General features: G+C 53.3%; 1 protein-coding gene across 1 annotated transcript in view; it reads right to left on the bottom strand.

Moving 5' to 3' along the window:
• DIP2A (disco interacting protein 2 homolog A) overlaps positions 1–27858 on the bottom strand; it is a 108427-nt gene that overhangs the window by 9041 nt on the left and 71528 nt on the right. The window contains exons 12-33 of the mRNA XM_077755354.1: positions 27539–27662; positions 27089–27198; positions 26548–26650; positions 25058–25122; positions 24749–24842; positions 23521–23640; positions 21993–22107; positions 20418–20557; positions 18433–18569; positions 17944–18024; positions 17423–17550; positions 15431–15545; positions 13059–13260; positions 12088–12197; positions 11925–12005; positions 9357–9480; positions 4100–4221; positions 3849–3960; positions 2574–2683; positions 1987–2117; positions 896–1064; positions 160–330 (exon numbers count right to left, since the gene is read on the bottom strand). Of these exons, the coding sequence (XP_077611480.1) occupies positions 160–330; positions 896–1064; positions 1987–2117; positions 2574–2683; positions 3849–3960; positions 4100–4221; positions 9357–9480; positions 11925–12005; positions 12088–12197; positions 13059–13260; positions 15431–15545; positions 17423–17550; positions 17944–18024; positions 18433–18569; positions 20418–20557; positions 21993–22107; positions 23521–23640; positions 24749–24842; positions 25058–25122; positions 26548–26650; positions 27089–27198; positions 27539–27662 (2664 nt within the window). The remainder of the gene's footprint in view (positions 1–159; positions 331–895; positions 1065–1986; positions 2118–2573; positions 2684–3848; positions 3961–4099; positions 4222–9356; positions 9481–11924; positions 12006–12087; positions 12198–13058; positions 13261–15430; positions 15546–17422; positions 17551–17943; positions 18025–18432; positions 18570–20417; positions 20558–21992; positions 22108–23520; positions 23641–24748; positions 24843–25057; positions 25123–26547; positions 26651–27088; positions 27199–27538; positions 27663–27858) is intronic.

The raw sequence follows: 27858 nt of genomic DNA on the forward strand, positions 1-27858 counted from the left end.
TTCATCAACGAGACTAGAACATCTTTTAAAACACAGCCTCTGGCTCACAAAGCCTACTGGTCACATGTAGGTGAAACACCAAGCGCTCAGAGGGCAAGCAGGGCAGGACAGCGCACGCACGGAGGGCGAGGGCAGCGGGAGGCCCGGGGCAGGCCTTACCTGGAGGCAGATGGCCACGTTGACCCTGCACCCGAACGTGGTGCTCACAGCGCGCGCTGGCAGCCCCAGGTCCTTGAACAGCTTGGAGAAGGACTGTGTGAGCGCGATCCTGGGCCGCTCCTCAGCCACCACCATGCAGGTGCGGACGCAGGACAGGTTCACCCCCTTCGTCTGCAGGCGGACGGGCGTTGGGGAGGAGGGGACAGGGGGAGGTTAGTCCCAGCGACCCAGGGCAAGTGAGATGCAAACCCCGCCTCCTAGCTGGTCCCATTCCTCAGGGTCCTAACTATGGATGCACTGGAGACTGCCCACCCCTGGGTGCCCTCCCCACAGCCACTCCTGGCATCCAGGCGGTTCCCGCCACTGCACACAGCTCTGGCTACACCCCAGGCCCCAGGGACCCTGAGGTGTGCTGCTCTGAGCTAGTATTGCGCCTTTCCCCACTACCCCGGCACCTCTGCCTGGGTCTCACACCCTCCTCTGCTGTGTGGGGTGTGCGGATGAAGGAAGTGACCTCTAGGGGTGTAGGGAAGAGGGCACATGGAGCCAGTGCAGTTCAACTCCTGGAAAGGGTTTTCCGTTTCCACAAACAGCGTGAACAGATCTTGGGATCTACTTTAAAGGGTCCCAGGGGCCCAGTTTAGAACCAACGCAGAGCCCCTGGTTTGGGCACTTTGAGACGAAGGAAAGCAGGGTGCTGGGCAGGCCTCGGTGGCAGGCAGGGCTGGACACTCACCCTGAGGACGCCAGTCTGCGCGCCCAGGCCCTTGGTGCACATTTCCATCACGGAGTAGGAGCAGAAGGTGACGCGGGCCTTGTACTGGCTGACGGCTGACAGCCACAGGGACACGTTGCTCTCTAGCTCCAGCGGGGGCACCAGGACCGACTGGTGTCCGGAGTAGACGCTGTGAGAGAGGGCGCAGGGAGAGTCAGGACAGCTGTGGCGCGGCTCTGTGTTAGTCTGCAGCCCGGGACCCTCAGGGATGCCCGGTCCACCTGTGCCAGAAGGGCCTGGGGCGCCCACTTCGGTCTCCCCTCCTAGGACACTTCTTTTCTAGCCAGAACAGGACACAACTCTGCCCTAATGTCAAGTGGATGTTTCGATAGGAAGTACTATGGGGAGCAGGGGTGACACAGAGCGGGTCTAGTCTCCGTCCAGGCACCTCAGAAGGATCCAGGGTCACAAATTCGGGTCAGGGTCTGCCAGCTGGAGACTCTGGCTTTCTTCTTCCAAATATCTGTCACTACTTCCTAGTATTTGATGAGAGTAAGTAGTCTCTTCCCCATTACTAGTAATGGATACTGTTTATATTTAATGAAAAATGTATTTTTACTCTTACTCAATTTCAGACTCAGCCTCCAATCCTTCTCATCCCCAAACAAACCTCCTCACATGTGTATCTTAGGCTCCCTGGGCATCAAAAATGAACGTTAAGGCTCCAAAGACTGACACAAGCAATTCTAGCCCTGCAGGTGAGCGTGGTACCTGCACATTCGCCTGCGTACTCACCTGCAACACTCAGCTGCACACACCCACACACTCACCTGCACAAACCTGCACCACTCACGTGTACACTCACTTGCAATACTCAGCTGCACACCACCTGCAACACTCACCTGCACACTCACCTGCACACATCTGCAGCACTGACCTGCACACTTACCTGCACATTCACCTGCAGCACTGAATTGCGCACCACCTGCACACTCACCTACACACCACCTGCAGCACGGGCTTGCACACACCTGCACACTCACCTGCAACACTTGTACACCACCTGCAGCACTCACCTGCACCAATGACTTGCACACCACCTGCACACTCACCTGCACAGACACCACAGGGCGAAGCCGAGGCCGCAGTAGGGGTCAAGGCAGATGGCGATCTGCCTCGAGGGGTACAGCTCACATTGTAGCTTTATGGAGCGGCACAAGGCACTTGTGGCTGCGTGTGACATCTGAAGTACGATGAAAGTTCTGGTCAGTGATGTGAGGGAGACACTGAACAGTGCCTGCTGGACCACAGCCGCCAGACACATTTAGTTCTCCATACAAACCAAATAATACATAGGAAATTGCACACTAAAAATCTTCTAAATGAGATTTCAGAATGACAAAAAATTTTAATGGAGCTCTCGCCTCCTGGTAAGGAGACAGACTCATCAAAGCTACCTGCTCCCAAAGACAGTCAGAAATCTCAGTTTAGATGTTACCAAAGAACATCAAAATATGCACTGTTCCCAGGCTAACCTAATTTTGGGGGTTTACTGGTATTTAACACAAACTTCAAGGAACAACAATGTTGCTTCAAGCTCTGGATATGAGTGAGGACCTGCATAACCCCTCACCCACCCTCCTCTCCGCCCACCCCATCAGAGGTTGAAGCAAGTTAGAGCTATGGTCAGAGGGCTCACCTTCACACCTGCTAATATGCCCGTAGTCGATACGCTGAAATCCAAGTATGCGAGCAGGTCTGGGGATGGCGGCCTGAAAATGCTAGCCACCTTCTTTCTCGGTATGTCATCTATTGGACGGGAGACACAGGTTAGTGCTACTTCAGACTCTCATAGGGAGAAAGAACACAGGATTGATACCTGGGGAGTCCTGGGGAGAGCAAGTGCAGAGCACAGGGAGGCCTCGAGACGGCAGGCCATGTGGGTACACGGGGAAGCTCTTTTTAACCTTCAGGGAAATGTCATGTGGAACAGACCCACCATGACCACTTTGAATGTGTGGGGAAGCGGGGGAGGGGGACACAGAGGGCAGGCAAGTCATACGAGTGGCACGGGAAGCCGCTTCATCCACCAGTGGGAGAGTTCAGAGGCTGGGGCAGAGCCAACGTTAGCAAGAACTCTGACCACAGAGAGAGCACTAGGGACCAGTTCTCAGGGCTACTGTGCTTCATCGTTTCTATGAGATGGTGAGGTAGGTAGACACAAGTGAGGCAAGGGCTGGGGCCCACCCACCTCGCAGCAAGCTGGTGAAGCAATGGAACTCTCTGGAGCCAGTCTGCTCCTAAGCCCACCCCCGCCCCACATCAGCTGCCCTGGACCAGCTAGCCACCCGTGCCTGTAGATGGGTACTGGGCAGGTGGCCACAGACAACACAGTCCCTGACCTCTTGCCCTGGAGAGCGTGGACAGGTGCCTGCCAGGTGCGACAGGGAAGGAGGGACTCCTGCCTACTCAATGGCCAGCATCTCAAGTCACCAACAAAGCCTGTGGGTGCTACTAGTTTGGGGTGTCTCGATGGGGAGGGGCTGAGAGTATCAGGGTCCAAGGCACAGTGGTTCTGGGGTTTACGGCCTTCTTGGCTGGCCCACAAGCATTTCGTGGGGCGGGGTCAAAGGACAGATGTGTGTGTGCTGTGGGACATGTGTCCTCACAACCACTGACTGCTGTACAGGCATGAGAGCAGTGAGGACAGGGGTGGTCTGCAGGCACACAGGCTTCGGACAAGGATCTTTGCTCCCCGCCGGTTCAGAGGCCCCACCGCGAGTGAAACCAGAAGGCGAGCTGCGAGCAACCCAGCGGCAAGGGCCCTTCTAGCAGCCTCCTCACCATTTACTTCAGCTGCTCTTACCAGCTTTTACATTTTGGCGGCAACGATGCCAATTCCTACAACAAAGAAAGGAGAGGCGGTGTGTCCTGGCAGGGCCAGCACACAACCAGCGGTGCTGAGGACAGGTACCTGTATCTAGAATGGTTGGCCAGGTCCTGACATCCACGGCAGCCGCTGCATCTTTGGACTTGAGCAGCCGCATAATGGCCTGTGTGGTGAGGACGCAAGCAGACTTGCTGACCTGCAGAGCACAGGGGTTGAAGGCGGGAGTGAGATGCAGGGTCTGGGGGAGATGACACTCGTAGGGAGAGGAGACCACGGTCTACCAGAACAAGGGCCCTCCCACCAGGCCTGCCTGGCCATCCAGGGCGCACAGATACCTCTACGATCATCTTGACGGTGGGAAGCGTGGTGGCCAGGTTCTGGGGGTGTGGGGGCCGCACAGTGACAGGCACACAGCCGCAGTACAGGCAGCCATAGAAGGCAGCAATGAGGTCCACCCCTGGGAAGACACGTGGTCAGAGAGGGTCAGTGCAGGGTGGAACGTAGCTCACAGTGCCTCGTACCACGGGATGGCAAAGCAGGTGATGCAGGGTCTTGGTCATGCGCTGTGTGGGTCAACCACAACTTCTCTAAACTAATACAGTATTGAGACAGGGAAACTGAAGGACTCCGTAAAAATCTGCTTTTTGCTCCTTTTCCTGCTTCTATCCTTGCTAGGCTCTGCACCCCCACTTTATACATGGCTCAGAATGCAAAGTGTATCTTCCCTGTACAGACAAGGAGTTAGTGATTTCTCCAGAACAGATCACATCCAAGGAAGGACCAGGCGAGAATGACTGGAGGAAGCCATCATATGCATATTCTAGACCACGGGCGCTAGACACGTGGACACCCAGGGCCCCTGGCTCCAAGAAGTAACACTTGGGCTCTCGTCTTTGTTCTAAGCAGCTCCTGGATGCCTGAGAGGACACATGCATGGGACCGCCATGCTCAGTAAGACCACCCAGATCCCAAAGAAGACAGGACTCTCCTTTCCTTTCTGTGTTTCCCAGAAGACACTGTATATACCTGCATTCCCTCTACATCCTCAATAAACTCTCCTTTCACCTCCTGCCTCCCTGCACTTGATCTCTATCCTGTGCACAACCAGGGGACCTCTTGGCTCGTCCTGTGTGACCCCCTTGGCGTCCCGAGACCCGGCCTGCCGGCGTCAGTATGTGTTGAACTCAGTGCTGTTAGGGATGCAGAGAGAACTGTCCTGAGAGGCTGGGGAGAGGATGGGGGGTGCCCATGGCACAGAGGACACCCTGTGTGTCAGCAGCACCCTGCCTGCCATTCCTGTGTGCCGGGGCCAAGCGCAAGGTAGGTGAGCAAGGGCTGAAAGGAACCCTTCTGAGGGGCAGGCTGCCCAGCTTGGAAAAGGAGGGCAACACGGGAGGGGTCCACCCCTGCCAGCAGAAGGTGAGGAGGAGGATGAGGCAGGGGTCCCCCCCCCAGGAGGAGAAGGTGGGCAATACAGGCAGGGGTCTGTGGAGAACTGGGAACACCAGGGCTGCGCCCCCTCCCCCCCAAGTGCATGCGTCCGGGGCCATGCGTCTTGCTCTCAACCGTACATCATAACACACGACCACCAAAATGTTCCTTCCAATTTCTAAATGTTTAAACTTTCTCATATTTAAAACTTAGGGGGAATTATGCCACATTTAAAACCTGTATTTCTGCCTTGAACTCAGTCCGATATGAGACGCATGCTCCCTCCCCCCAACCGTGGAGGCCCCTCTAGACGCTGCCCCTCAGAGCACACCAGACCCCACTTGTCAGCCTCAAGCTATTTCAATTCCAGAGTCAAAATAAATACGCCAGCTGTAACCTGGCTGGTGGGCTTCACCGGATTACGAGTTCCCAGTGCTCCAGCGGTATTAATAGAGTGACGCTGCACCAGGACAGCTCAGCACACCTGGGGTCGAGCTGGCTCCTCGGCACCGCTGCCACAGGACCAGCCATCTGCGCTGGGCCGCAGGGCAGCCAGGAGCACCGAGCGAAGGGACAGCAGGTGCCGGCACGCAGCCGGCCAGGGCACCATGCGTGTGCGGTCCCTGCCCGACACAGCACACAAGAGGGATATGGCCAGGAGCTCATTTCCTTGAGTTCACAAAATTCATGCTGTTCCTCCTGTCCTAGGAATCACCAGGTGAACAGGTAGGGAGAATCCAATCCCACCAGCACCCGACTCTTCTGCAGCTTCCAGAGAGCATGGGTTCTTAATCCCTTGGATCTCACATCCTTTTGAAAATTGGAAGAAAGTCTCGGACTCCCTCTTCACCCCCAAGTAATACACAACACACGTGCCTGTGGCATTTGCAAAATATCTGCACCCAAGGCGGGGTTCTGGGCCTCCCAGCCGAGACCACAGCTCAGTCCTCAGCTCTTAAACTCTCCACCTGCCAGCTAAGTTTATGAAATGTAAATTTATGTAAATTTCGGGGTGGCTAGGTGCCCCAGCCTTAACCATCCGCTCAGGTCACGGTCTCACAGCTTGTGGGTTTGAGCCCTGCATCAGGCTCTGTGCTGACAGCTTGGAGCCTGGAGCTGCTTCAGATTCCGCTCTCCTGGCTCTCTGCCTCTACTCCCCTCACACCCACTTGTGTTCTCTCTCGCTCTATCTCTCAAAGATAGACATTAAAGAGTTTTTTAATCAAAAAAAATAAAATATAAATTTAGACCTTCAGCATACATTTTCTTTTTTGTTGTTAAAAATGGCTTATGGGGAAGCCATGATTATGACTGACTCTTGATTTAGGCTCAGGTCATTATCTCACAGTCCGTGAGTTCCAGCTGTGCTGACACTGCAGAGCCCGCTTGGGATTCTCTCTCCCGCTCTAAAATAAATAAACTAAAGGAAAAAAAAGAGAAGCATGCAAGGCATTTCCCAGTTAGCTCAGGCCTTCCCTGTGTGAGCACTCCTGCATGCTGTACAGCTCCAGCCCTGAGCCCAGGGGCGTGGCACTACCTTAGTAGAGGGTGTGGTGTAGACAGCTGGGGGCAGGAGAGAGCACCAGCTTGCCTTACACTGACATGCTGTAGAGTCTGGCATAGACATGAAACCAGGGCTACTTCAAGAGTGGGGACTGCAGTCACCCTGGAGAAAAGCACCCCTACACTCCAGGGAATGAAAAGAGGAGAAAGAATTTGATGCCTGTGGGTTTAGGAGTATTCACGTTAGCATGCACTTGTGCCAGGAGAGAACAGGCTGCCACAGGGGATGAGGGAGCATGAGGCAGGCTGACACCCCAAACTGCCCCCAGGCGGGCCAAGTGTGACATTCCTCGGGCACTGGGCACTCCGGGTTGCCCGAGGACAAAGGAAAGGGGAAGACCAATGGTTAACTGACAGAGATCACAGTCATGCAGGACATGGGTCTCCATCAGTTTACAAATATCTTACTAAATTACAAGAAAAAGGCCATCTTATCAAAAGCCTAATCTCCAGAAACCTGTAGACTGGAGCCCCAACATCACCCTCCCCTCCATAGTGATGTGAGGAACAAAGGCAAGAAGGAAACTGGCAGATAAAATGAAATTTCCTCAAAACCCGCAGCCCATTGACAGATGCGAGAGGCAAATACAGAGTGTAGTTTCTCCAGGAACAGCCTAAGGCCCTGATGTTAAGGCCTTACTAGAGGAAAACAACCTTAATTGGACAGGAGCCAGGCCTCAGGAGTATCTCAGGAGTCCTCTTTAGCATATCTAAGTCCTTCTGGAGGCCTCCAGGTAAAGGCCTCTGGCTTTACCTCCCCAACTCCATAGAAAGTAACCACGGGTCTTGTCCTATTTTAATAAAATCACCTTTTTGCGCCAAAGACATCTCAAGAATTCTTTCTTGGCCTTCGGTTCCAGATCCACACCCCCACTCTCACTCCAAACCCTCATCACAAACGAGGGTAAGAAAAGAGAGGCTGAATTTGTAGCGGCCGTCCCTGACAGCACACACAAGCAGCAGGGAGTGAGGGGAAGGCAAAAAAGCAGGTGCAAACCTTGTAAACTGTTTTCAAAATTCATTTTGGTGGTTACAGCATTTGTGCAGTCACCCTGAGAGTACCGCACGTGGCGCAGGGCTACACAGCGGAGTCGTCACGGGGTATCTGAGTTCTGTCACCTCCCTGCTCGTCAGAAGCAGGGCTCTTGGTGTGGAAAAAAGGAGATATGCGGTAGGCGAGGTTTGCCGAAAGTCCTATGATCCTGGATTTGAATGGGATGTAACACTATGAACTCAGAAGGCAGTGCCTCTCTGAAGACCCATTTACTTATAGTTCCGAGCTCGGCTCACTGACAGCGCCACCAAACAGCAGCCAATCCAGGAGAAATCGGCATCCCTCATGCCCAGATTTTGTTCTGGGAACACAGCGGGCTCTGCAGAGAAATGGCTGATCCTAGGTCTGGGGTAGGATGGGCACTAAGGGGGTTTGGAGCACCTTGTCACAAGAGACACGAGGAAGCAGTCAGGGACTAGTGGCACGTGCTAAGCCAGCCAGCAAAGGCTTCTATTGGGCAAATATGGCAGAACTGAACTTTGGTAAGGATGAAACCCAACAACTATGTTTAAGTCTGTGAGTTCATATTCATATGTATGTATTTTTAAATTCGTTGCTTGGTCACCTTTGGAGTGTGATAGGAAACAAAATTCATTTCATAAAGGACCAATAGAAGGAAAGAATCAACACATATGAATTCTAACACCAAATACTAGATGAAGGGGGAGGTTTCTGTGTATTAGTTCTGTGGCCAATAAACGAAAAAGAAACGAAAGAATTAGAGTATCACTGTTTTGTGACCCTTAAAGGATTAATGAATGTTGAGCACTGAAGCATCAGTCAGTGGTAATAATGCCACCAAAGGAGACACAGCCAACATGGGCACTTACAGTCTTGGCAGAGACCCTGGACCTCAGTGGGACCCAGGGCCAGGATGTAGCTGCCAGCCTGCTGGAAACACAGGGTCAAGAACATGCTGCTTGTACCTGAGCATGCACTGGGCAGCGTCTGGGCCACGGGGCCTCTGCAGGGTCAGACCGGGTCTTCAATAGATAAATTGTAAGGACAGGGAAAAGGGAGATTTATTTTTATTTACTTATTTATTTATTTTTTAAATGTTTTTATTTATTTCTGAGAGAAAGAGGGAGAGACAGTGTAAGCAGGGGAGGGTCAGAGAAAGAGGGAGACAAAGAATCCAAAGCAGGCTCTAGGCTCTGAGCTGTCAGCACAGAGCCTGATGCGGGCCTTGAACCCACGAATCCCAAGATGATGACCTGATCCGAAGCTGGACGCTTAACCAACTGAGCCACCCAGGCGGCCATGCAGACTTTAAACACATACTGAATTCAAAGGAAACTGGGAGATGGAGCTGATGTGCAGGGTGGCGGGAGAAGTGACCACACACCAGGGGCACAGGCTGCTCCTGGGAGAGCGCAGGAGGTCATGCGCAGGACAGGGAATGCTAGGGACACCCCGGCGCCTGGCCAAGACCTATTTTCTGACGTGCTGGAGGTTATGAGGGTGTCTGCTCTGTAATAACAGAGTCCCAGTGAACGCAGAGTGGAGGGAAGTGGCATGTGCACCAGGCATCCCGGCGTGCTTACCTGGGGGGTAGACTAAAGCCACATGGTCCCCGACGCTCAGTCGTGCCTTCTCCATCAGGGCGGCAGCAACCCTTTCAGCTCTCTTGTGCAGCTGGACACAGGTTGCGGTGCTGGTGACGGTGCCCTAGGAACGCAGTCCCTGGCTGAGCAGAGCTGGAGGGGCAGGGCGTGTGCTCACACTGCGCACACCCTGTCCCCGGAAGCCCTGTGGTCAGGGACCGGGACCCATGCCAATCCTACAGACATATCCGCTGTCTTTCCCCATCATTTGAGGAGGTCCTGCCAAAGGCGGCACTTTGGCCGCAGTGAAGACACGAGCCGCGAGCGTCCCAGCAGAGCCTGGAGCAGTGCGCAAGCTGCCCCTTGTCCAGGACAGTCAGAGACACAGCCACTAAAGAGAACTCTTTGGCCTTTTTTTATAAAATACCTTAAACATAACAACATTATAAAGAATAATGCCATAAACATCCAAGTTCTCATTACCTAATAATATTTTGCCTCATTGTTTAAATTTCTCTTTTTTAAAAACAAGTCATCACCACTCTGCATACCACCCTCAATTCATCCTCTCCCCGCCCAGAAACAGCCGTTACCCTGAATATAAACACGCACAGTAATCACATTAAATGAGCAAACATCCATAAGCTCCACGGTCATGCATGTTAAAGCTCCCATCCCCCAGGTCAGCGGGCCTGCACCTCGGGGGGTGCCTGGCCGGATCACCCCTGCACCGGTCGCACGGGCTCCCTTGCTCACTTCACGTGTCTGCTGAGGACAGCCGGGCCGCAGACCAGCTCCCAGCAAATGTTTCCTTCCCTCGGCTGACCAGAGGCGGGCCGGCCTCACAGCTCGTTTAGTCCTTCTTAAGAAGAGTAACAGAGCAGCTCGATCTAAACATAATGCCCCAGAACAGACCAGCTTGAGTGGGAACCCCTGGCTTCTCCTCGACTGGTCCTTCCGCTGCACAGGCCAACGTGTGTGTATGCAGAGCCAGGCACGCAGGCCCTCGAGGCTTCACGCAGGGGGGCCAGGCTCGCTCCTCCCACCCCAAGCCGAGGTGCAGGGTGTCAGCACCAGGCAGATACCGGGAGCCCAGACATCCAGAGCCCGCCGGTTCCCTTGGACAACCACCTGAAAGCCACAGGCCTGCTCCTGGGTTAAAAGCCACCATGTTCTCAGGGACCCAAGGCCAATTCAAACCTGAAAAAGGCTGACAAACCAAAAGAAATGCAGTTTTACTAGTGACCTTGAGGAAAGTCTGGAATGGATTTGGAGAAGGCCAGGGCCAGTCTTCTGCTGCCTCCTCCTGAGCTCTCCCTTGGCTTTAAAGATGGCCAACCCCTCCACACATATGCCTGGCGAGTCCCTCTGTGTGGCCCCCACCCTGCGGCCCTCCTCCCTTGAAAAGCACTCCCTGTGCTCAGGTGCTCAGACCACACACCACATGAGGGCATGTCTCTCCTCCTCTGAGCTGCCACCTCGTGTCTGGGCCTGGACTCCACCAATAATTGTTAATTATTGGTTGTCTCCATGCTTTTTTTTTTTATTATTTAAAAACATTTTTTAAATGTTTTATTTATTTCTGAGAGAGAGAGAGAGAGAGAGAGAGAGAGAGAGAGAGAGAGACAGTGTGAGCAGGGGAGGGTCAGAGAGAGAGGGAGACACAGAATCTGAAGCAGCTCCAGGCTCTGAGCTGTCAGCACAGAGCCTGACGTGGGGCTCAAACCCACGAACGTGAGATCATGACCTGAGCCTAAATCAGATGCTTAACTGACTGAGCCACCCAGGCCCCCCTGTCTCCATGCTTTAGAACTCAATCAGTCATAAAATAATTGTTAACTGAACGCTGTTCTAGATCTGCAGATACACAGGAAACAAGGAACATAGAGTCTCTCTTATGGACTGGCTTTCGAGCAGGGAAGACTCACTTCAAGCATCCTGAGAGCAGGTGCCCCTTTCCTCCTATTTAGCACCGTGTAACTTGGCAGTTGTCAATAAATATTTTTTGGATGAAGAGACAGTAGGTGGTAATGAGCAGAAACAAAAGCTGGACCAGCATTTTCTAAGAGCACAGTAACCTGCCCTTTACTGTGTCAAAGTACACACGTTCTTATGGCCTATGTGGTGGCTTGTGTGATGCATCTGAGGCACGATTTTTATTGTTATTTAACTTGTCATGTCTCTCTATTTTGTCTACTGGCCCACACACTGGATGTGAGAGTTACAGCCTCCCCTTCCTGTTCTAAGAATCTATACCAGGATCAGGGCAGTAAGCAGTCTTTGCCATGTTAAATCTATAAACAAAAAAAAGTCTAAATTCCTAATTTTTACAAAATAAACATTTGCTCATTTACAAGCATACTATTCATAATTAAGAAAGGAGCTAACGAGAATTTTTCTCTTAAATACAAGATGTGTTTCAAACGTTACTGCGTGAATCATGTGACAGCTGAGTGCTCCACAAAGAGCCCCGTATGCGGAGAGGATGGCCTGGCAGCACCCTGTTCTCCGGGCAGGGACCCTGGGGACAGAGCCCGGGAGCGGGGGGGATGGGCACAGGCGGCCTACCTTGGCATTGAGCAGCAGGAACAGCGGGTGGTCAGGGGTGGTGTGCGCCCGCCACTGCAGCACATCGGGCAGGAACAGGAACTGTGTGGAGGGGTCCATCAGTCTGCGGCCTCGGGGGGAGGCACCCGCCTCACGTTCCCAGGCACTGGCCACTGGCCGTTACCTTTCTCGCCTGGTCGCTGTCTTCCAGGTGAGCCAGCTCCCTTCCCGAGGCCTGTGCGATTCTCTTCCCAGCAACCAGGTTCCCAACGATCATGGAGGCTGGTCCAACCTCTGGGAAACAGGGGCGGAGACTCTGGGTGAGAAGGCGCCGGCTCTGGCACAGAACTGCCATGTGACTGTACATTTCACTTTTCACTAAGATACAGATGCTCAGGAAACCAGCCACAAGGTTTATGGTAAAGAAGAGAATCTCCCAAATACAAGCAATGCCAGGCTGAGAAACTTACCAAACGGCATAAACCTAGGGGTAGATTTGACCTCAGCCATAGCGGAATGTTTTAATAGACTGCATTGTTTTACTGCCCTTTACATATGAAACAGGACATTAAATCTTCCTGGGTAGATATATTTGTTCAATAATCAATAAAAGTTATTAACATTTACTAAAAATTTACATAACCAAAGGAACAAAAATAACAGTCAAAGCAGACTTTAAAATTAGTTTTTAAATGTGTGAAATGAGGAACAGGAGAGTGGCCATTTGGGCCTCACCAGCCACGGGGTGCAGCACCTGTCCCTTGGCCCCCACAGCCTTGGCACGGCTGGCAGCCCCCCAGTACTGTGGAGGGTCCTTCTATCTCTGAGCTCAAGGCCTGCTCTTGGGCGTCACTACTTCAACTTCCAGAGACTCACCACCTCGCCTTCCAAGTCTAAGATGTCATTGGTCACTCAGATGGGTTCCAACAGGCATGTGAAAACCATCACACTACACGGGCGACGTGACAATGTGTTCTTATCTGTGCCTTGGGTCCAGGGAGGTGGGAGGTGGCGACCGACCTGAAGTGCCACTCACTGTGGCTCTTAACCCCAGCCCCAGAGGTGTGGGGCCCAAGAGGGCTCTACCATTTACCAAGAGTGTGGCAGCCACCAATATTAAGACTGACTAGACGAGGATTGTTATATACAACTAACCTGGTTGTTTCTGGCGAGGCTTGGGGAGGTTGGTGACACAGGTGTGAGGGCACATTAGTACATTACATGGGTGCAGCATCCCCTCCAGAAACCTCTGCTTGGTTTCAGAAATGTGAATCCCTCCGAGCGGAGCCTTGGGCAAGGTGTTGGCAGGAACCAGGGCCAGACAGTACACGCCCACCTGGTGGATGCTGTCGATGGCCTGGAAGGGAAGGTAACACAAGTGAGGAGGTGCTGTGGCTGAGACCTGGCACACATACAGCTGCATTTGAGCACCTGCTGACCCACTCAACACTCTCGAGAAGCCGGAAGGCTTGTGAGATGGGTGAGAACATGCAAATCCAAAGGTGAAAGAGGCAGTGACCTCTGAGACATTCTGTTCAATAAGAAAACACGGAAAGATGTGTGAACATTTCCTATCATGTAACACACATATACATACGCATATACTTAAATCTGGAACTGCTTATGTTAAAGAAGGAAAGTTAGAGAAGCTGTGAGGAGCAGAAGCGGACTTCTCTGAAAATCCCTGGCGTTCAGATCTGACTTCGGAGCCATGTATATATTTTACTTACAAAAAACTTGACATTTTAGAAAGCATTCCCCAATGACTGAAAGTAACATAAAACAAATGAACTCAGCCAAACTGGAATTAGGTGGGTGGCAAAGCCCCACAGAGAGAATCTACTTATTTAAACATGATAATTTGATTAGCCCACCCGTGTGAGATATGCCCTATGGGCAAAAAGAATTACAAACACATGTTAAGCTGCTCTTGGAGATCTCACGGCTTAGAGGTAGTGTGGAGACTGTTATTTTGAGGCTGCGGTGCTCGGTGTGGCCTGAGGCACATGAGTGACTGCTGGGAGTTGCCCATGTCTGCAATCTTCAGTGTGGGAGGAACGAGATCCATGGCTTATGTGCCCTGTGGACTGTGCCTCTTTCATACAAGCATCCTTTCTCAGGTGGCCATGGAGCCTCATGCAACTCCACACAACTCCACACAACGCCACACAACGCCAGACAACAACCCCACACAACGCCATACACCAACTCCACACAGCCCCATGCAGCAACCCCATGTAACAATGCCACTCAACAACTCCACACGTGACCTGGAGAGGGCAGGACAGCAGAGAACGTCTCTAAAAAACTGGCAGCAGTGAATTTCACCTGAAGATTTGTACACTATTGCCCATAGCAGTTTTTATTCATAATGGTCAAAAATTAGCAACCCAAATGTCCATCAAGATGGGAATAGGTAAGCAAAGAAATACAACACAGCAATGGAAAGGGATGAACAGTTGATCCACACAACAAGAGGAATCTCAAAAGCATGCCGAGGGAAAGAAGCCAGACAGAAAAGCAAACACCCTGTGATTTCCTTCACAGAGAACACCTATGAAGGAAGGAGGGAGTCCTATGCTGCTCACCTGGACGGACACAAAGCCTGTTCTCTGGGCCAGGCAGTGGGGCAGAGGTAGAGGACACTAGCTGATGCAAATACTCTGCATCTTAATTATCGTCATGTAGTAGTTACTGGGGGGCATACTTTTGCCAAAACTCATCAACCTGCCCACTTAAAAATGGGCTCATTCTACATGGTAAGTTCCGTCCAATCAAGTCACCTGAAAACCCCTCAATGAATGGCACCTTTAAAGCTGGTGCAATTTGCTGGATGTAAATTTTACCCCCTCACCCCAAAGAAAATACGCAGAACTCCAGTTCAGTTATTTAAGAAATAAGTGCCATGGTGCAGTGCCGGGGAAGGTGGCCCTGGTGAGCAGATAGAAGGGACAGACTGGGACCAGCAAGCATAACAACATGTCAATTGCTGCAGAACCTAAAGACTGAGTATTAGGAATTTCCTGTACAACTTTTTCAACTTTGCTGTATGTTTGGCATTTTCATAATAAAATGCTGGGAAAAGCACTGGTGTGGAGGAGCACGAGCTCTCATTTCTCACCAGCTCCCAGGGTGATGGCCTGCTGTGAATCCAAGTAAGAGTCTCTCTTTAAATCATCCTAATTGAGAGATGTATGGAACTGCTGTTATAGGACACACTAACCCTCATACACAGTTTCAAAATGCTGTTCTCTCATCCTCACAAAGCCCATGTTTATTTAGTGCTCACTGTATGCAGGCAGTGCAGGGTGGAGGGTCCTGGAAGCCACGATTCTTAGTGGGTCAACCCTGTGACCAAGTGGGGGGCATCTGCACATGGGCCTGCTCAGCATGGGTACAAGAAGTGCTCCAAACAGCGAGCTAGAGACCAGGGCAGGCGGGCAGGCGCCGAAGGAATGGAGGGGACAGCCGTACACCTGGACTCCGAAAGACACAGGCTACAAAAGCGGCGAGCTGCCTGGGCCCACCTGCAGCACGCGGCTCATCCACTGGAAGCTGTCCTCCTCGGAGGCGTCAGGCCGCTGCTCAGCCACAAGCACGATCCGGTCATCGTGCAGCACTGTCACAGAGAACACGGCAATCCTGGGGGAAGACGAGGACAAAAATGACCACCCAGCAAAGGACACTGAGCCGGACTCAGACACTCGTTCTCGCTTGGACAACGTGGAAGTGCTAGTGTTTACAGGCCAATCTAGCAACCGGCTGCTTGTTGAGAATTTAAAAAGTGACCAGTCCCTAATCCCATACAGTATGGCTGAAATAAGTTCCAAGTCATTAAAACAAAAATGACTTTGGTGGAAAGCAAAACCTTGATGGACAATTTTCCTTAATTATAACACATGTGATACATTTCCGTGTGCAGAAATTGTTGTCTAGAAGTATCATGAATTATATGGGGTGCCTGGGGGGCTCAGTCAGTTAAGTGTCCAACTCTTGGCTTCGGCTTGGGTCATGATCTCATGGTTTCTGGGTTCAAGTCCCGCATCAGGCTCTGTAAGGACTGTGTGGAGCCTGCTTGGGATTCTCTCTCTCTGCCCCTCCTGCCTTGCTCACTCTCAAAATAAATAAATAAATTTTTAAAAATTCCTTTTAATAACTTAAACATCCTTAAAGTTAAGCAATAACTCAAAATCCTGTTTCTCAGTGAGCTGCCTCCCCTCCATGCATGTGCTCTCTCCCCTGGGGTTTGCTTTCTGGACTCCAGCCATTCTCTCACTCCACCTCTCTTAATTTTTCTTTTCAACTTTCTATTTCTTTACTTCCAGAGAAGTCCCTTAATCTGACTTTCCAACGTATCACTTCCTTCTCCAGCTGTATCTATCCTACTGTTTCTTCTACTGAGCGTGCTTGTGCTTAAGAACAAGAACCCCTTTCGTATGCCAGCATTCCTGGGATGCTGTTCCTAGAGCACACACTCTATCGGCTGTGGCTCTATTTCGAGGTGGTTGTGGTGGTGGGGACACGCAGGTACCCTGTCCAACAGCAGATGCAATCGCCCAGGCCCCCACTAATCACTCGAGATGGCATGGCCTGCTCAGGTCGGCCTTCACCTCCAGGAATGGCCTTTACCTCCAGGTGCCACCAGGTTCCCGTGGCCTCCCTAATCCAGCCCATAAACAGCGTGGGCCACCCCACACTAACAGTGTCCCGTTTCTGCTGTGAGGGCAGGTTGTGATGTCCTGGCACCCATACGGGCCTGCCCTGCTGGTTCCTCCTGGGTAGTCATCCCACACCCGTCGTCCTGACCTATGAGAAGGGCCAGCAGTGCCCACTATTTGGCAGAATTCTGTAAGGGGTTAAGGAGTATTTAAAGGCAGGGTCTGGCCAGGCTCAGGGGTACCCTAGTGTGAGTAACAGGAGTGTCCCCTTGAGAAGAAAAATTAAAAGCTTCAGCCAGTTGCGTGGGCCAACCAGGAGAAGGGGCTGCTTCCTCTGGGACAGAGAGATCAGGAGGCAAACAGAATCAGACAGGTTTCCTCTCCTCACTCCCGGTTGCCCAGGCCTGAGGTCCATTTATTTGCTCAACAGAAATGGGAATCTTTAAAGGGGTTTCCTAACACACTCAGAAAAGCTGAATTGATTCTTATCCCAGGCACAAGGTCGGGCCTCCATGTGTGTGTCACTAAACCTTAGCAGAAGAGACTCGGGCCAGTGGTGATTTCAGAGAAACTGGTACTTGACTGTTTCGGTCTGAGTGTCTAGGTTCTAGAATGCTGACCCAAGTGCTCCGTGGGCCTCATCCTCAGAAAGGGCCACATGAGCACCGTGGGAGGTGAGGACAGAACGGGCTCCTGGCTGCAAAGACCATCCTTTTCTTTATCAGGTTTTTCTGATGGACAGGAGGTTTTAGGTTCTGTGTATTCACATCACTGGGCTTTCCTTCTACTGAAGATGGACTTCTCAAACTTTAAGTAGAGAAGGGATCTAGAGCCAAAGCACAGGGACCCGCAGCGCATCACCTGCCTCTGTAGACAAACTTCATGGGTTCCACAGCCAGCGCAGTGGCCACGATGTCGTCCGCGTTGTGTCTACGAACTCCAACCACCATTAGCCCATCCAGCTTGCCCACGACAAAAACCAGGTTATCCTGGAAGCAAGGATGCTGGTCAGGACTCAGGACATGCAGGCAGGCCCTGGGGGTCAGGCAGCTGATGACTGTTCCAAGCAGCCGAAAGCACATGGAAACCAAGGAATAGACAGGGTCCACATGGCCCAGGGGTGACTATGGGGTGGAAGGGTCCTGAGGCCTGGTGGGCTGGGCTGGGGACCAGGGGACATCTGGAGGGGAGTCGGCATAGGAAAGGTGAAGCTGTATAGGACTCCTACTGCTACCGGGCCTACGGGCACTGGGAACATTCTGAGCTGACAGTCCTCTGTCGTGGTTGCTGTCCTGTGCACTGTGAGACATGGAGAGTATTCTGTGACCCCTAGATACCCACTAGGTGCGGAGGCCCAGGTCCCAGCAGCAGAACATACTCACAGGCCCGATGAAGCCCAGCAGCCCTGTCCTGGTGAAAGGTCTGTCAGACGCGGGGGCTCCTCCTGCTGTGACTGGGACAGTCTGCACAGAGCAGAGAGGGGATGGTCAGGCTGTGGTCCATGGATAATCAACCAGCTGGCCAGTAAGACCCAGTGGGCAAGCAGGAAGCCTGGCACACACACTGCTTGCTGGCAGGTTCCCTGGGGGGAAGGAGTCCCTGCCAGCAGATAAGACCCTCCTTGGGCTCCCACACCCAGCATGGCCTGTGTCCCTCCTGATACCCCTTATATCCATGTGCCCAGTGCCTGGCCCAGAGGAGCGGGCACTCGCTGGACTCAGCCCAACAAGTCAACAGTTCCAGCACACAGGCGCTGCTTCTCGGAGCTGCCCAGGGCCCCATCACGGCTGGAGAGCTGTGCACCTTGCCTGGTGCGCCGCATCAGTGCCTATGGAACCCAACTCCAGCAAACGTCACAACAAGGTACAAACCTCAAAGACGCTCTTTGTGATTCCAAGCAGTCCATAGTACGCGGTGCCAGTTGCGCTGGAACTGACACATATTTCTCCAACCTCGTCAGTTTTACAGAGATAAGGGGTACCTTCTACTTTCACAACACACGCATCAGCTAAAAAGAGAAAAAACCCTCAAAATCATAAACAAAAAAATACACTTAAATGAGTCATTCACAGAGATCTACTTGCTGCTACGTTTGCAGTTATGGAAACAAAGCATATACTCAGCGTGTTCTTAGGACAAGTCCTGGGATGTGCAGAATCCCCACTCTACCCAGGTGCGCATCTGTGTTTTACACGTAGTGTGTAACCAGAGCACAACGCATCCTGCACGCATAAGCCCGGGCTGACAGGGTTCCGCGCCCCTCGTGTGGTCCTCCGGAACCCACGCGACAGGCCGGCTGACCCCGTAGTTCCCTTGTCAGTAAGCAGCTCCCCGCCAGACGATCCTGCCTGCTGCCGGTTCTGGGCATTGGGACCTTGCGGACCTTGCCTGTCGGGTCACCGCAAGCCCCAGCCGGCTGGCCCTGCCACAGAGCAGGCTCACAGACAGCTTCCAACAGACGAGCGATGTGCATGCCAGAGGGCGCAGTGGTCCGTTAAAACAAACTCGGTTGCTCAGTGATGAATTAAGCAGCCTGTGGTGGCCCGGACGCTGCCGTCCCTTCCACTCAAGTACAGCCTCCTCTCCAAAGACGGTAAGCAGGAGCACAGAGAAGGGGTGCTCACTCAGCTACTTCTGTTCATTCACAAATCTGACCACGTTCTGTAAAGTGGAGGCTGGTGCTCGTGTGCAGGTCACCGTGAGCCGAGGGCTCACAGCCAGATTCTCTCACAATAAGGCATGCGTAAGTCCACTTCACATGGAGGTAAGCACAAACCCCTTGGGGCTAACACAGTGCAAGGTTGAGTATCTGCTTAACAAGGTGCCATAAGTCCTCACCGGCCAATCAGCTCTGCACCTGTCCCTGCAAACACATGCTGACTGGGGAGCCCTGCACACACATGGATATAGGGGAGCACTGTGCACACACACACGCAGAGGAGCACTGTGCGCGCGTGTGCGCGCACACACACACACACACACACACCCCCCTAGGGAAACACTGTGCACACACACACTCCTAGGGGAGCACTGTACACACACATGCATGTACCTACGGAACACTGTACACACACGCTCACAGGGAGCACTTCGCACACACATACACATGTAGCGAGCACTATGCACACACACATGCCTAGGGAAGCATAGTGCACACACATGCCTAGGGAGGGTGGTCAAGACAGCTACCCATGACCCTCAGATGGGCCTTCATGGTAAGAAGAGAGCAGAGCAGCTGTGAGGTCACCACAATGAGGGGAACCCCAGGGCAGCATGAACAGAGCACCCCCCACTCACAACTGTCACCAGGGCCTTCTGGGCCAGGCTCAGTTATCAGTTCCCTCTGTGACACTGCAGGGGAACCGCAGGCAGGCCGCTATCTCACCCTCCATTCAGGCCCATGGGGCCCAAGAGGCAGGAGGGCTCACACAGGCCTTTCTGGAGCCCAGGGGAATTTTCTGGAAGCTTCAGAGTCAAGCTCCTAATGTAATACATACACCTTGCTGCTACAACTCAATCATCAGGCTGTCTACAGACACTGGCGTGCTGTGAAGCACGAAGCCTGTACCTGGCCTACAGGGACTGCTCCATTTCCCAGACGCCGGAGAACCACAAGTCAGGTACAGAGGCCACAAACACACCCGTGTATTTTCGCTCAACCTTAAATTTAATACAAAGGTAGGCAGAAACTGAAAAGATAGATTATAAATTAAAACCCCAATTTACACGAAAAAACACTGTTAATGACCTCTTTACTGGTGCGCTTGCAGAGCACCCCTTCAAGGCCTGGAGCACCCAGGAGTTTCATCATGTCAACTGCTTACAGGACAAGACACACTCCAGCTGTGTCCCTTACCTCCAGGCAGCACCTGACCCACATCCTGAACAGTAAGAACTGACAACTTCTCTTCAGTGTCAACTCGGATCACGCCAAAACTGAGGCCACTCATCGACAGGACAGCTTTCCTTGGGGGAGGTCCTCCCAGGTCGGGTGGCCTAGAAAACGAAACCAGACTAGCTGACGAGGAGACAGAGCCCGTGGGGGACGGGACGCAAGGCCCACCTGGCCTGCAGGACGACGCTGCACCCAAGCCCCTACTTGGTGCCATGCGCTGTGAGGACAACTGGCCACACGACTGGCCGTGGCAGACAGTCTCCCTGAAGGTGCTGCAGCGTCTCCACCCCATGTGCTGCTGCCCATGCGGGGACCCACACATGCCTCCCACACAGAGGCGGGTCTGCGTCCCTTCCCTCATCTGGTGGGCCTGTGACAACAGCACAAGTGACACGCTGTGACTTCCCAGGAGAGGTCCTAACGGCGATTCAGCCGCCACCTGGCTTGTGCTGAGACGTTTGCCGGGAGCCCTGGGCAGCCAGGCGAGCAGAAGGCCGTGCCTGCGGGAGGCCCAGAACAGCCCACTCCAGAGACCGGAGGCTGCGCAGGAAGCCACGTCTGCCGGTCCAGAGACCATCTAACCGCAAGCCAGGACCGGACGGTGGAGCCCTTCCCAAACTCTGGACACAGAAAGCAAGAGAAACACAGCGGCTGTTGCCGGCAGGTGTGGGAGTGGGGTGTGCAGCCGCAGCTGGTGCCCGAGTGACAAAGGTCAGTGTTTTCTCCAAAGAGGAAAAGCACACTGTTGAGCAAGAGAAGTCACCACAGAACAAAGGAATAAAAACTCCTTATGGTTTGTGAAGGATAAAGATGTTATTTTTCTTGCTGAGATATTACCATTTTAGGGTTATTGAAGTCGTGCACACATGAAAGCACAGACTCTTTATGAATATACCAATCTAACATTCTCGACTGACCATACCGCCCTCTACGCCAGGGCGGCACTCGGAGCTGCTGTGGGCAAGAGCTCTGGGGCTGGCAAGAGGTGGGCGGCCCGGGAAGGAAAAGGTGGCCTGGGGGCAACATGGAGCTGGGAGGGGCACGGGAAGGACGAGAGCCTGCCCTCTGGGCTGAGCCGGAGGAGCACAGGCGCCCCCTGGGGGCTTCCTCGTGAGTGGGCCGGCGCTGAGCTCGGGTCAGGGTGCTTCTCCAGGAGGCCTGAGGGCCGCGCAGGCACAGAGCCCCGTCCGTGGCTGGCAGCACCGCGGACTTCGGGCCCTCCTCAGGGCAGGGAAGAGCTCTGGGCTGCTACGCTTACCAAGGCCAAGGAGGAGGAGAAGCGCTCGGGGAAAACAAGCCCGTGATTACAGCCCAGGGAGCCGCTACACAGGTCCCGCCACAGCAGGGCAAGGGGCCTGTGCCCGGGGGCCGCCCCTCACTCTGCACACGCGCCTGGGACCCTGGCACAGGGTGGAGCATTGAATGCTTCATGAATCCTACTGCTTAGAGACAGACTGGCCGTATTTGGTGCCACAGGTAATTCAGCTGTGGGAGCGAGAACTCGTGTTTACGAGACAGGGCAAGCAATCTCGTTACCTGCGGATGGCGACCGTCAGCGCCTCGGGAGAACTGGCACATGGACAGATGACCTCTGGCCGCAGCCCTCTAGACTGGAAGACATTGAGGAACGCATCACAGGAGGATATGGACCCTGCGTGAGACAGAGGGAGACAAGGGGAGGGGTGGGCTGTTTCCATGGAAGGCGCGGTGCATTTTGAAATCACCAGCAGAGAAGAGTTAGAAATTCTTCACAGAAAGCCTCTGCCTAACCCCAGCCATGTTTCTGAGTTCTAACTCACAGCCAGCCCTGCCCTCACCCTTCTCCCAGGTCTGCTGAGTGGGAGGGGCCAGAGAAGTGTTTACGGGGTGACCCTTCCTCCTTAGGAGGCCTAGGTGCACGCGAGTGAGTGCCTGCTGCTGGAAGTGCCTCGGGGCCATGGGGTCCCTGTCACTCCCACGCAAGAGCAGCCCATGCAACGTCCCCAGGCTGCCCCTGCTTCTCCCCTGCTCTCCCTGGACAGTCTGGGGCGTCACAGATATGGAAACTCAGCTCCCAGGCAGGCGGGTGCTGCCTGCTCACGGCTGCAACCATCGGGACCCCAGGGCTGTACCACACACCTCAAGCTCTCTGCCACAGCAAGGCCCAGGAAAGGGAGGGGCCTGTGTCCCACTCGTGCTGGGCACTGACAGACAGCAGGGGACACACGAGACAACACAGCTTGTTCAGGGGGCATGCGGGGTGGCAGGATCTGGGGTCTGTGGGGGAGCAGGCCTGGTGAAGGGCTTCCTGGTGGAAGCCTAGCACCTGGGAGGGTGGAACGGTGCGGGTGCGAAGCTGTCGGCGGCGGGGCAGAGTGGAGGCTCTGCGGGGCTGTTCAGGTGGTTTGGGGAAGCAGAGCAGTGAGCAGTTCTCCGTGTCTTGGAGGCAGGAGGGGCCGTGCCGGGCCCAGGTGTGGGTGGAGGAGCTAGAAGGCGGGGTGCCCTCCTGAGCAGATGGGGACCCAGGGGCACGGGGCTGTCAGAGCCCTCCTCACAGGGGACTAGATGAAAGGCCAGCCTCTGGTCCAGGGTGGTTTCGATGCCAAAACGGCAGCACACAGCTTTTAAACCCACAAGAAAGCCCACCTACCTGGTCGAGGGCTTTGTGCTGCATAGAAACCCCACCCAAGGTCAACCAAGCCTCCCCTGCGACAGGCCTCGGATGGCCCCTGATGGGCAGCCATGCTCAGACCCTGAGTGGAGCCCCAGGGGAAATCCCACCAGGAGGTGGAGCCGGATCAGTGGGGCCACAGGGACCAAGAGCGGAGGCTGGGACGCTCCCAGTCAGTATGTACATTCCAGTCATTTCTTAATGTATCTTCTGTCAACGGTGTTGAAACTGCTTTTAAACTCAGTGCCTTAATAAACATCCATGAGAGACACCAGTGAGTCCCCACTTCCCAAGGGGTGTATGTCACAGCAGGTTACAGGACATTCATGTGCACGGAATGTCACCGAGCCTCTTAACCCCAGAGTGAGGCCTGCAGGAGGGGAGGCCACGCGCTCGATCATCTGGGCTACTCACAGGGGTTTGCACCGTCGGCCACGATCAGCATGCGCAGTGAGCTGAGGCTGACGTCCCTCTGTCCCCGCTGAGCTAGGAGAGACCAGTGCATGTCTCGGGACTTCACCAGTGCGGCCCGGGCTGCAGAAGAGGGGTACAGACGTGCTCTGTGTCATGGGAAAGAGGCACCCTCGCACCTCACAGACACACATGCGGGTGCACGCAGGTGGACACACAACACTGACTTGTGTTCCTGGCCACACGATTCCTGCAGTCATGTCCCATAGGCAGTGCAACTGTCCTGACCTGCTGTGCTTAAAAACTGGCTAGCTACGAGGTCTGATTCAGACACAGAAATCTCAGATCTGTCTCCCAACTTTAATTTTCTCTTGGAAGCTCTATCTTGTTCTTCCCATGTCTGCTCTTCTGTCTTTTGGGGTCCCTATCTGAGCTGCTGACTCCCTGCTGTGTGCTGGGAGGATGCCAGGATGTGAACAGACAGACTCGGCCCTCAGTCCTGGCCTCGCACGCTAGTGGGCCACACCTGCCAAATGCACCCACAACTTCAGCTGTCCTCCATAAAACAGGAGAAACAGAGACAGCTACCACCCAAAGCTGCTGCAAAGATGCACCAGCAGAGCACGCACCCAACGTCTGCATGTGGCGGTCAGTGCTGCGATCAGCATGGGCAGACAGGTAAACCCAGTTAGCCAGGAAGAGTTAGTGGGAGAAAAGAGACCTGAGGCCCAGCCTCAGGGCTTCCTGAAAGTGCCCCCTGGCCCTGTTGGATCAGAGGAGGAGCCGAGGGCTGTGCACGTGCTCAGGAAGCACTGTGGCTAGCTGAGGCAGGGGGCAGGGCGTGGGGGGGGGGGGGCCTTGGGCAGCCCCATGGCACTCTGTCTACACTGCTTCATTGGAATCAACAGCTCTGCTACTGGTAGCTTGAAAAGCCCCAACTTCAGATTAAAACCATCTCTATCTACTATTAAGAATTGGCAGTACTGATGTGACTGTAAAGGAAATTTCAAGAGAATAAAATCAGAAGCCCGTGGTCCTTGCAGAAGAGAGCTGTCACAGCGAGGCCCTCCAGAAGGGCTGCTCAGGCTGTGCATGCAGGTCAGGGCGCACTCGGGCTGTGGGGGCTCCTCAGCCCGCACCTGCAGCTCTGCGTATCGGCTTTATTGTTTTCTTAATCTAAGTGACCTCTTTAATGAAGGATGAATCCATTGATGGTGCTGTTTCCCGTTACCTTTATACGCACACACTTTCTGAATCCAGGACAGCGGGTTCACCTTCATCAGTGCATAGGGGATGCTGACCACATGCATCCTGTTCATGACGCTCTGTGAGAGAAACAGAGGAGCTCCAGGGGCAGACCGCAGAGGGCCACGCCACACCAGAGAAGGCAGAGATAACATCAACGCCCTTCTCATGATGATACTTCAGTTCAGATAAGGGCTAATTACATCACCAAAAATAGGGCTTGGTGTCATCTATTGATATGAAGCACTAGAACCCCTCATTGTAACAATGAGACCAGTTAGCGTACAACACTCACTGTTAACACTCCGTGCCACAGACCAGCATCCCTTTTGAAATCCAGCACATTTGTTAATGTCTCAGCTGAAAGTGGACAAAGATGGTTAAACCACTAAGAGACCCTCTTCATAAGTCATGTGCATTTTTAAAGAACCTGAGACGAACACATCATTGACATGAAGACTTTTAGGAAACATACACAGCATTTCCAAACACCATGCACTAATTCGGCAATCATTTTGGTTATCTATTCAAACTAGAAAAACTCAAAAGTGTATCATACGATTTTGGATTCAAACAGCGAGCTATGCTGATCCCTGGTCCAGAAACACCAGGAACGGCGTGCCCGAGGCGGCTGCTCGAGGCTCTCACTCTGCAGTGAGATGTGGAGTGAGGACTCATCGTGGACACGCTTACTTCCCACTTTACACCCGGACTCCCCCACTTCTCACACCGAGGCCGTGACCCTACATCTTCGGGCAACATCACATACTGCTCGTGTTGCCCCCCCCTCGGAAAGCTGCCCCTCCTCCCTGCTCTCCGCCAGTGGAGGTGGCAGATGCGGGAGTGGTGGCAACCTGGGCTGCACGCAGCCCTGTGCTCGGCAGGACCTGGCTCCAGCCCCGCACAGGCGCTGTGAGCGAATGGGACCCCCATCACAGCCACAGCAATGCCCAGGTGCACCTCACCAATGGTGAACACGAGTCTGCTGTGCCAGGAAATGTGAGTGCTTTCTGAGTATGTTCTGTGCACACGCCCCTTTTGTTAGCTAGAGAGCCCAAAAGAGAAGTGATACGTATATCTCGACAAAAAGAAAACTATGTGACTTGATTTAACAGATCCAATTTTTAAAACATTATTCAGGCCCTTGAATATATCTAAAATCTTTTTCCAAATATCCACTGGAGTCTTCAGCTACCCCTTTTCATTTCATTATTTTTTTTTACCCCTTAAACACCCATATTTTAGTTATTTAAACATACCATTCAATTTACTCTCTAGTTTTATTCAATTCCAGTATTGTTATGGTAAGGAAACCACCATGTATACATCTTTATAGTTTTTAAAATAACAGTTCTTAAAGTTAAATATCTAATATTTAACAGTAAGTGGGGGAGGGCTACCTACATGTTACCACCAGAAAATCTACGACCATAAAGATTCCATTTCTATATTTGCATATATGACAGCTTAGGCCAAAACCACACTCATAGAAAACAGTAATACAAACGGGGGTCCAATAAGATGGTTTTCCATTTTTTTAAGTGCAAAATACACTACCCCTCAGCTACATCACAGATTGAACCAGCCCACCAGGCATAAGCAAGTGTGCGAATTTCATGCTCCATACAATCGATACACACATGAATTTTTTGGAAAGACCCCTGAGTGGGGCTGCCAGGGTGACCTAACACCCACGCCTCCAGCACAAGCAGAGAGAGAACCGAGCACCCCAGCTCCCGGGCCCACCTGGGGCAGAGGCTGGAAGAGCCGCGCGCATGTCCTTACCTTCTGAGTAGCCACAAGCCTGGGTCAGAGCACGGCACTGTGCCAGCAGGGATGCGTGGGACACCGTGACCCCCACTGTGCTGCCTTCTTTGCTTGTTTTATACTGAAAGATTTCAAGAAAAAAATCCATTATGTGATGCTTCTGGAGGACACACCAGACAGAACAGGAAGCTGACAGAATTTAAAAAGGAGAAGCTGTCAGTCGTCTGTCCTTCGCTAACCATCTGTCACACTGGAGCACACTTTATGCCATGACTCTCGGGGTGACACCCACAGAGGAAACTGGGGCATACCGCGGGGCAAGTGTCCCAGCACAGCGGTGCACGCAGGCTCCCCCCAACTGCCAACATCCCGGGGGAGCTGGGGAGGGACGATCAAGCAGGAGTGAAACCAGACCTGAGTGAGCTCCCGTCCGACCCTTCCTGCCTCTGAGGTGAAGGTAAGACAGAGGGTAAGTGTGCGCCTGTGACTGCTCACACTCTCACGGGAAACGAGCTGGGCCTGTGGGGCCCGCAGGCTCTGAGCTGGATGAGGTCATTACCTCTATGTAGGCAGTCCCGGCCCCCTCCTCCCGGGCTGGCGGATGCCAGTCTTTCGGGGGCTTGGTTAGATGCTTCCCGTCGATCACCAGCCAGGCAAGTGGGGGCCAACCTGTGAGGGTGTGGACAGGACACCGGCCCGGGCACGTGGTCAGTGGGTCTCAGGGCTGAGCCGCCCACCACCGGCCACTGAGCATCCAGGGAGCAGAAGTCTGGGCCTTGTTTACTCTGCATTAATTCATATTTAAGTCAGAGGACGCCTCTGGCCTGTGACCACCACACTGACCAGCACAGGCCTAGACACTGAACTGGGGGCAGGGGGTGGGTGGCGAGATGCACAGGCTTGTGACCAGGACCTCACTCCTAAAGACTCCTCAGGCCACATAAGGTCTGGCCGCCATGAAAGGACACCTGGGCATTGCATGCGGACTCCCTCGCCCTCGGGGGCCTACCTTTGAAAGCTGCCACCTCTCCAGTCTGTGCCTTGGGCAGGCCTTTCTGGCAAGCGTCCGTGGTCAGGGCCAGGGTGACGCCACAGCTGCCCAGTAGAAACCCGACCTGCTGGCTGCCAGCGTCCTGCACAAAACACGGAGAGGTGCTCATGGGGCCTCCTCGCTCAGGCCCACACGCAGAAAGCAGAGCACTTCACCTCACCTCACAAAGTCCTACAACCCAATCCTATGTAGGTAGACACTATATTTTCATGAGTAAAATATAAGCATTTTTACATTTAAAAGACATAGTTTTGCAACGAAATATAAAGTTCTAGATA

Source organism: Crocuta crocuta, unplaced genomic scaffold, assembly GCF_008692635.1.
Source record: "Crocuta crocuta isolate KB4526 unplaced genomic scaffold, BGI_CrCroc_1.0 scaffold675, whole genome shotgun sequence".
NCBI lineage: Eukaryota > Metazoa > Chordata > Mammalia > Carnivora > Hyaenidae > Crocuta > Crocuta crocuta.